A 9,438-nucleotide genomic window follows, 5' to 3' on the forward strand; every position below is an offset into this window, starting at 1 on the left:
CACATAGTAGAAAATAAATATCTTCTATCCTACTAGTTTTTACCCTCCCAAATACAATTTTCATGTTATCCATATGTAGTTCAGGACGGATTTGTTTTGCCAACTTCTTGTTTTAAAAGTGGGAGTCTATTAACTTTTGTAACTCCCTTATCGGCCAAATTTAAAAAAAAAAAAATGTGTGTGTATATATATATATTTGTCCCCTAAAGTTTAAATTGTAAATTAAGACCCCTAGCGTTTCATAGGGTTTGGAAACAAAGTCCTTCAATCCATGTCCTTTGTTGATGTCTTTGTTAAGTGCCAAATAAGCACCAATAGCACTCATTTTTTTAACAACCCACTTTCCTTGAGATGATGATATGTCAGAGGGAGATATCACCATTTGGAAAGGGCCGGATCTCTCAACATACCAAAATCACTCTGTGACACGAGAAAACAATGCTGTGTTGATACACTCGAAGCTTCTAGGTAAAAAAATCAAGGGAAAAGAGAGAGGAGAATCGACAAAAGCTAAGGGAGAGGGAGGTGATGAAAAAGATAAAAAGAAAAGAGGAAAAGACACCCTTCTACCCCTTTAAAGCTAAAGATTCGATCTTGGTTGACAAAATGTTATATTTGAAACCAATCAAACCACACAGACAAAACAAATCCATCCCAAACCACTGGTGGAAAAACTGTAATTATCCCTAAATTAAACCATGTCTATTTTATTTTAAGTACAATGATCGATCATGTCTCCCATTCTTCCTGAAAACATGTCACATAGTCCAAAGGCAAACCTTTAAACTGCAATTCCCTATAGTCTTCACTCAGCCAAAATCCAATCACTCTCGACATTCACAATAAGCCACAAGCATAAATTCCCTCTTGAACTGCTGTGAATTCACATGAACCAAACAATGTGACAAATTGTTGACCGCAATCCGGTATTTTGCAGATGAAAATGGCAATTGTTTTCTTAATCTAGTCTACAATCATTAATCATTCATTTATGTATCCATCCATCATTTATGCTCACCCTGCTCTCCACACCTTTTTAAATTAAGAGAAATATTCTGATTCTGAGTAACCTGATTACATTAACCATCCTATATCAGTTCAATAATAATATGGCTACATGCTTAAAAGGCCCTCCCACAATCGGAAGTTACAAATAATTGCTTTTACTAAATACAATACAAATTCAAAACACATTAACAGTTCCAAGGTACACAAGCCAAAAACTTGACCCAAACTAAATTAGGTAACAGTTCAAGGCAGTACATGAATAAAAAGTTTGGCTAAAAAAAAAAAAAAGAGATTACATGCCTCAGGCCATCACACAACCAAGTTCAGTTAGCTGTTGCACTAGGAGAGAGAATTGCATTAACCAGATCACATATGTTGATCAAAGGATCGTTTACAAATTCGATGCAATTCCACTATTCCATAGATAGGTATATAGATATAGTATACTCAAAAGTAGTTTGCAGACACTTCCACTTTCAATAAATTCTGCATAACAAAAAAAATTTCAGAGTTCAAGAACCTCCAATAAAAATTCCAGTTAAAGCAGAAATTTAAAATCAAATATTAAGTTACCAGCCAACAAGCATTTTACACACTCTGTATTTTGCTAGATAAATCTTTAGCTTTTGCATCCCCCTTTTCCTGCAGTAGTGAATTTCAAAATGTTTTACATGGTAAAATAGGAGCTGAATACAAGAAACTGCAATAAAGACCATGTAATTGAAAATCTATCATGAAGCTAGGTTCGACATTATTCATTGCAGCATAAAAGTTCACATGCATTATTCCACACCCCAAAATAAAAAATAAAAAATAAAAAACAAAACAAAAAACTAGTTGGCTCTTTTTTATGGTTACAAGTTCAACAACGGAGTTGGGTGGATTTGAAAAGGCTCTTGGCAAACTAGTTGTTTCTTTGATATTAGCATAGTTGCTTTAAATCAAGTTGAGGAACACATGCCACTGTCTACATTGAATCTCAGTCATGTTTTTATCTGACCAGCTCGATGGCAATCCCTTTCTTCTTATTCTATTGGTAAGTTATACGGGGACCTAGTTGGAACCAAGGACCTTACCCTCCCCATTCTTACAAGGGCAGGAAGTAGCTATACCAGGGAAATTCCTGTACCACAGGGAAGCAACTTTGCAGAGAAATGCCAAACAATTCCACTTGGGGTAGCATTTTCACTTTATTCGCAAGGTCTAACTCATCCAAACAGGCAAACCAGATTCAAAAATAACAGTCCTACCTTAAACCAGAGAGAAACATGACGCAATGCTGTGACTGTCTGTCCTTAACCAGAGTTTACTCAATTTTAACCCAAAAGGCAGTTATGCACTGAATATTACGGTCTTATATCAAGTTTATTTTATTTTAAGCCAGTAACCAGTCATGAACTGAATATTATGGCCTTATCTAGGATGCACAGATACTCCATTTTTGCTCACGTACCCATATCCAATACGTATTGTACCAATATCATACTGGATACCTCTAAGATACACACCCAATCAATTTTTTTTTTTTAAGTGCCAATACATCTAGGATGCATCTATGATACGACTTAGATACCGTTGTAACCCAATCCCGATAGTGAGAGATAGCCCAAACTTGTAAGAATTTTATTTATATGCTTCATATATTGGTTTCAATGTTGAATACTTATCTAGTTATCTTTTATTTATTCTTTTGAATCTTGATTTGTATTCTACACAGCATTTAATGGTTATTGATTCACTTTATCATCCATTATTGCTTTTAAATTGATATATGCTTAACAATATATAAAAAATATATCTAATAAGTAATTAATAAACGTATCCCCAACATATTGTACCCTAAGTTTTTCAAGAAATGTTGTATCCTCATACCCGTACCCATATCTGTACCCATGTGTCTTAGGGCCTTATATCAGAGTCCATACTTAGAAAAGGAAGATGACGTCTCTGATATTAAGCAAAGGAAGGAGCTGAAGACCCCTTCCTAATAATCTCATTATATCAATGGGAGTTGCATTCAGTGGGATCATATTTATAGGTAGTACTGCAAGTAGAAACTGATAGACAGGAATACGAGGTCTATGATAATAAGCAAAGGAAAGAGCCACAAACCCCTTCCTAATACACCACATGGAGGCTTTTAATACATCATGACATCAGAAAACCTAGTTTCACCTAAGCTGCACAATTCAATCAGTAGGAGACATTCTTTGTTATCCCTCAACTCATGTTGCCGCTTAGCCAGGATTAGTGAAATTATTGCTAAATCAATGGAATTATGGCGCTTAGACAGTATTTGTGAAAATATTGTTAAATCAATGGTATTCACAGAAAACGAAATCACATATCACTTATCAGGCAATAGAAACTTGCAAAAAAGAAGATAAGGTCACTAATATTGGGGAAGAACAAGTTCAACCACACAAGCAGAGCATAGTCCTAATAATTTCTGAGCAGCATGCTAACCTATTAAAAGGATATTCCATATCTAAGATACTCCTACTGCAAGTAGTTTCATAAGCAACTTAGCAACTTTTCCCTATGGCAGATGTAATTTAATACCATGCTATATATTTTAAATGAACAGAAAACTTAATGAATCTAAATTGTTCAATTTATTAAGAAATCACAAATCAATTGTGTGTATGCTTGGTTACTACACCACCTACTAGCTTAAGTTTTTGAGTTGGATGCTTTAAGATGGTATCAGAGCATGGATTATTTGTTCTTAGACTACATGCGCCAGGCCTATTAGTCTTTGTTTGAAACTAAAACCCCTGTATTTTGAGAAATGTCCAAATTGACCCTTTGGTCATCATTCCCTTAGTTTAATTGACAGAAATACTTTTTTTTTTTATAAGTAATAAAGATTCATTGATAATAAAAAGAGAGAGACATTACACCCAAGTACACAACGAACATTACAAAAGTCAAGTAAATCCAAAAGAGAAGAAAAAGGTTGATTTCTCCACACAGAGAACCATTCAAGTAATGTTCGGAAAAATAGAAGCTTGAGATCAGGCATGGAACTCTCATTGTCTTCAAAACATCTATTATTTCTCTCCTTCCAAATACACCACATCAAACAATGAGGAACGGCCTTCCAAATATCTCCATTACGATGGCAACCAAAACGACCTTGCCAGCAAGCCAAAAGTCCAACAACAGACCTAGGCATAACCCAACAGACTCCAAATAAACCGAAAACCATATCCCACAACTCCAAAGCAACCGGACAATGGAGAAAAAGATGGTCAACACTTTCACTATTGCACTTGCACATATAACACCAATCCAAAATGTAAACCATTCTTTTCCTTAAGTTGTCAATTATCAGACATTTCCCTAAGGCTGCAGTCCATACAAGGAAGGCCACTCTAGAGGGAATCTTCTGCTTCCAAATGCTTTTTCAAGAGAAAAACTACTCACTATGGCCAACTAGGAGATGGTAGTAAGCACTAACCGTGAACCCCTTACTTTTACAAGGCAGCCAACAACTCTTATCCTCCCCAATCCCCCTTACGGGAGTGCTATAATCGACAAAAATACTATCACATCACATGACAATAATTTCATAAAAAATTAAAATTTGATAATAGAGAAAAAGGTTCTAAAATCCATTTCAATTTTTTTTCCTTCTTCTACTCTCTCTCTCACTCCCCTCAGCAGCCTGTAAATTACATAACATAGTGCACACAAAATTCAAAAACCAATGGGCAAGGCAAGGTTGGTGAAAAAGGGCTCACAAGTAATCATTGAGGTTTCTTTTCTTTTTTTTTAATGAAGGATTAAAATCACAAGGTGGCGGTGGTATTGAATGGATCACTTGGCCGGCATTCATGGGCTTTGGGTGGACAATTCGGGATGGCAGATATGGCTTGGGGCAGTATGGGTTCTTGGTGTTGTCAAATTGCAGTAGTTTCATATCTAAGAATCAGGATATCCAAGTTCAACTAAACAAGCAAAGCATGGCCATTTAACTAAATTTCTGAATGACAGCATGCTAGCCTATTAAATGGATATTTCAGATCTAAGATAAAGTTGGACCACTCCACCTACTGGCTTATGTTTTTGAGTTGGATGACTTAAGATGGTATCAGATATTGGTTTATTTATTCTTGGAATCTGTGCACCAGGCCTGTTTGTCTTTGTTTTGGTTGGGTCATAGGACCCGATTGTCTTCATTTTGGTTTATATTGGGCCTAGTCAACCTGGATGTAAGAGGGAGTTTTCGGGTTAAATGCTTTAAGCCTTTAACACAACTAACTTTCTAAAATCACAACAAAAGAAATCAAAGAATAATGAATACGTTCCAAAAAAAAAAAATTTTAAGCTTAATCTTGATCAATGATGTAGCAAAGGCACAATGAAACAATATAATCATTGCAAAGTAATAGTTGCTTACAAGCTACTCCCCATATACCTTCAACAGTCAATATCAACATATTGTACCCAACCAAACCATTCCACTAAAGCTGCTAAAATTCAGAGAACCAAAGTCATAAGAAATACTCGGTGCACATTTACTTCAAAATCAAGTGCTTACCAATCCCTTGCTCTCATAATAATCATCTAGCGCCCATTGATACTTGGACTGGTTCAACCCAAACCACCGCGCCAAATGGTCATCCAAACTTGAATGTGCTGCATAATACCCCAAAAAAAAAATCTCTTACAAATTGTCCGATTACAAAGAAAGCATAAATAACAATATCATTACTAAACCAAAAAACACTAAATCACATAATTTCATTACAAAATATTTGAGAAAAAAAAAAATCCTCCACCAAACCCAGCCCCCAACAACCAACTTCAACTTAGACTATCCTACCAACTTGAGCTTTCATAGATACTACAACAACAACCACCAAGCCTTAGTCCCAAACTTTTTATGTATTCTATTCTGCCATTCTATTCTATCCAAAGTCGTAAATGACATGTTCTCTTTTACTATTTCTATTAATCTTATTTCTCCTCCATTTTCTCAGTTAAGTACTTAAAAAATTTTAGTTAAATTATATGTTTTTTCCATTAACAAATGAGCATAAAGAACACATTTTTGCAACTGGGTTTTTCATATTCCTTCTCATTTCACCCAAAAACCAAAGAATCATAAAAAAAATCCATAAAAACTGAGCCAAAACTGAAAGACCCCACATACCATTTTGGACCTTGGTGACAGCATTCTTGAAGAAACCAACAACAGAGTCATTGGAATGTGGGGACTGAAGAGACTTAGTGAACTGTTGCGGCGGAGGCTGCACCGGCGGCGGCGGAGGAACCACGATCTTCTTGGGTGAATCGAAGACAGGTTGCTGAAAAGGCTTTGGGGAAGGAGTGGATGGTGGGGTCATGAACACAGTGTATGGTCCAATTTTGCCGATCATCGGTGGAGGCGTTGAGTCTCTGTTGATAGCCATTGAGGAGTGAAGAGAAGAAGAAGAAGAAGAAGAGTGAAGTGAAAGAGAGTGAAGAGTAAAGAGAGAGAGAGAGAGAGAGTGAGTGAGAAAGTGTGAAGCTAAAGAGTAAGAATAAAGTTGGAGAGAGAGAGAGAGTGTGTGTGTGTGTTTGCAGTTTGCACGCAACCATCTTTCTCTTTGGTAATTTTTTTACTAAAATATCAATGCCAAGTGCACTTTTTACCCGGCTAAAAAGCTTATTTCTTTTTCAGTTTATTTTTGTTGTTGTTTATGAGTGTTATTTTATTTTTTAATATTATTTATAAGTCGTATTATATTATTTCAGCTAGTTTTTAATTTTATTTATAATATTTTTAACAAGAAAAATTTCAATTTTTTTTTTTGAGAAATATTTGAACATATACATATAGGAAAGGGGATTTTCCAAGTATCAAATCTTATTCATTTCGTCCATTTTTTTTCTTTTAATCTTATTGTATGATAACTTTTAATTGTCATGAAAATCAAAACAAATTTATAAAATTTAATCTGAATCATAAAATTGAAGAAATGGGACTTGAAATGGAGGGCTTCGTTTCATAAAGAGTAAAAACGATACTTTAAGAGACTTAAAATCATTTTAAATTTCAGGGATTAAAATCGATAAAGAACTAAAGTAAATACCAACCTTGTATTTACTAAGAAGAAAAAAAGACATGTATGTAGCATGCTATAGTTGGTTAAAAATAGAGGGGTAGAACTGGAACAGAAGAATATGATTCATGTGATAACATGTGTGCCTGGCATGGAATGTTGTGTGGGGACTAAAGATGTTTTGGCAGTTGGCAACTTGGGCATTTGTTTTTTTACTCGATTTATGTTGTACTTGAAAACTTGGGTAAGTTTGGCCTGCACTTTGGAGTGTTGCGGTGGAGTGGTAACTATTAAGTATTAACTAGTAGTACTGTACTAGTAACGACTAGGAAGTTCAAAACTTTTCAAAGTGGAAACCAAAACAGCATTGACTACCCCGTTGCTTTTTTTCCAATATTTCGTGTTTGTGTCAACAAAGATCATGAAAATTCAGCCAAAAAATAATAATAATAATAATAGTTTATTGGGAACGTTCAGTGCAAAAAAGATTTTTAAAAAAAATTTCAGAAAAAGTCATAAAAGACACCAAATAGTACCTACAAAACTGAAAAAAAAAAAAAATGACAAACTGCAAAAAAACAAAATTTGTCTGAAAAAAGTATTAAAAAAAAATTATGGTTAACAGGCACCTTGCGGTGCGTATTAACACAACCCATGGTTTATTGGTCCTAGATTTTGCCTCAAATAGAAGTTCACACAATCACACTACTTTAAGTGTTATTTTGGAGAAAATAAAGTTTAGAGAAAAACATTTCAAACCCTTCGCAATCTTATTATTGGATGTGAATTTAAAAAATATATCTGTTAGATTATATGTTCTTATTATATCCTCCGTATTTACAAAATTTCAAGAAAAATAAATATTAATAGCTATATCATCAATTAAATATTTAAATTTCAAGTTTTTGTGGTCTAAAATTATACATAAAAAAAATAAGTTTATTGATTATATAATAAACAATATCCAATTTGAATGAAATTTGATATGCGTGTTAAGCATATAAAGAATATGTAATCTAACAGTTAGATTTTTAAAATTTATATCCAACAAAAAAATGTAAGATTAATTTGGAGAGAAATCTTATCCAACAAAAATCTTCTTTACTTGATCTAGTAATATGTCACTTACATAGGTCATATTAATGGATGTCTTTAAGGCAATTGTTAATAAATCATAATAAGAAAGTTTTGACACCACTTTTATGGAAAATATAAAAAGTTATCAACAACATTTATTATTTTACTAAATTCCAAAGTAAGTCTTCACAAATTCTATCTTCAAAACTTTCGGTTAAGATGTATTTAGATCAACCATAGGACTAGTGAATAAGTAAGGGGCTATTTGGTTTAGAGGAGTTTTGAGTGATATGATCCAAAACTCATAATTGAGGTATCAAAACACGTGGGATCCACATAAATTTTTTTTGTTTGGCTTGGTTTTCAACTCTTGTTTCCATCACTCAATTTTATGATTTTTGAGTGATGAGTTATAGAAACTGAAAACACATTTTAGGTGTTTTCAAGTTATGGAAACAGAGTTATGATGACACTTTCATAATTAACCCCATATATCCAGCCGCAATGTTTGACAAAAGACTGATTTTTTTTTTTTTGGTGAAACTCAGCCGCAATGTTTGACAAACTTTGGGTTTTTTTTTTTTTTTTTTTTCCTGTGAAACCCCCCCCCCCCCCCCAACTGTTGAAGTTGAAAACTGGGTCTGAGTTAAGATGTCAAATAGAGGATTTGAAAAATTGGGGTATTTTAAGTGATGAGTGATGACAAATTACAAACCAAATGGGCCCTAAGTCTTCACAAATTCAATAATTCAAATGGTATAGATCTATAGAAACCAAAAGCCACAGACTTTAGAACTTATGCTTTATTTTTTGTCTCCCATCATTCATAAAACAAGATTTGGAATTTCCTAATATTTCATTATTAAAAAACTATTAAAATTTGAAATTTAATTTTGTTGTTGAACGGCTTTTACAACCTTCCTTCTTCTCAAAAAAAAAAAAAAAAACTTTTACAACCTTCTTATGAGAAAAAAAGAAAAAAGTCTCATCTAAAACAAATACCCTTTCAATTTGAATGAGAATTCAATGGGTCTTCGTTGACTTTAAAGTCTCAATCGTTCAAACAATTATTTCAAGTGTTTTGAAGGAAGTTTTTGCGAAAAAATTATTTTTTACGAATAGCATCTTGAGAAAAATCAATTGACACAATAAAATCTCACAACATTTTCACAACAGTCAACAGTCTTGTTTTGAGTTATGATAAGTTCAGATAAAATACATATATATTTTATTTTATCTCATTTTATTTGGACCTTTTGTGGGCTAACAACTCATATTATTGTAAAAATGTTGTAAGATT

At 33.6% G+C, this 9,438-nt stretch overlaps 1 protein-coding gene across 1 annotated transcript; it reads right to left on the bottom strand.

Annotated features, from left to right (window-relative positions):
* Nucleotides 1–1,033: 1,033 nt before the first annotated feature.
* On the bottom strand, nt 1,034–6,589 carry LOC142617415 (uncharacterized). Its single transcript, XM_075790290.1, has 4 exons — nt 6,170–6,589; nt 5,555–5,652; nt 1,582–1,650; nt 1,034–1,494 (listed from the first exon to the last, which is right to left on the bottom strand). The coding sequence occupies exons 1-3, from the start codon at nt 6,426–6,428 to the stop codon at nt 1,597–1,599; spliced, it is 411 nt and encodes a 136-aa protein (XP_075646405.1). The 5' UTR covers nt 6,429–6,589; the 3' UTR covers nt 1,034–1,494; nt 1,582–1,596.
* Between the last annotated feature and the right edge of the window lie 2,849 nt (nt 6,590–9,438).

This window comes from Castanea sativa, chromosome 1 (assembly GCF_040712315.1).
Source record: "Castanea sativa cultivar Marrone di Chiusa Pesio chromosome 1, ASM4071231v1".
NCBI classification, from domain to species: Eukaryota; Viridiplantae; Streptophyta; class Magnoliopsida; order Fagales; family Fagaceae; genus Castanea; species Castanea sativa.

Coding starts and splice junctions, on each gene's coding strand:
- LOC142617415 (XM_075790290.1), bottom strand. CDS start 6,428: ATGGCTATCAACAGAGACTCAACGCCTCCACCGATGATCGGCAAAATT. Junction 5,653..6,169: donor TGTCACCAAGGTCCAAAATG/GTATGTGGGGTC, acceptor GGTATTATGCAG/CACATTCAAGTTTGGATGAC. Junction 1,651..5,554: donor ATTATGAGAGCAAGGGATTG/GTAAGCACTTGA, acceptor TCACTACTGCAG/GAAAAGGGGGATGCAAAAGC.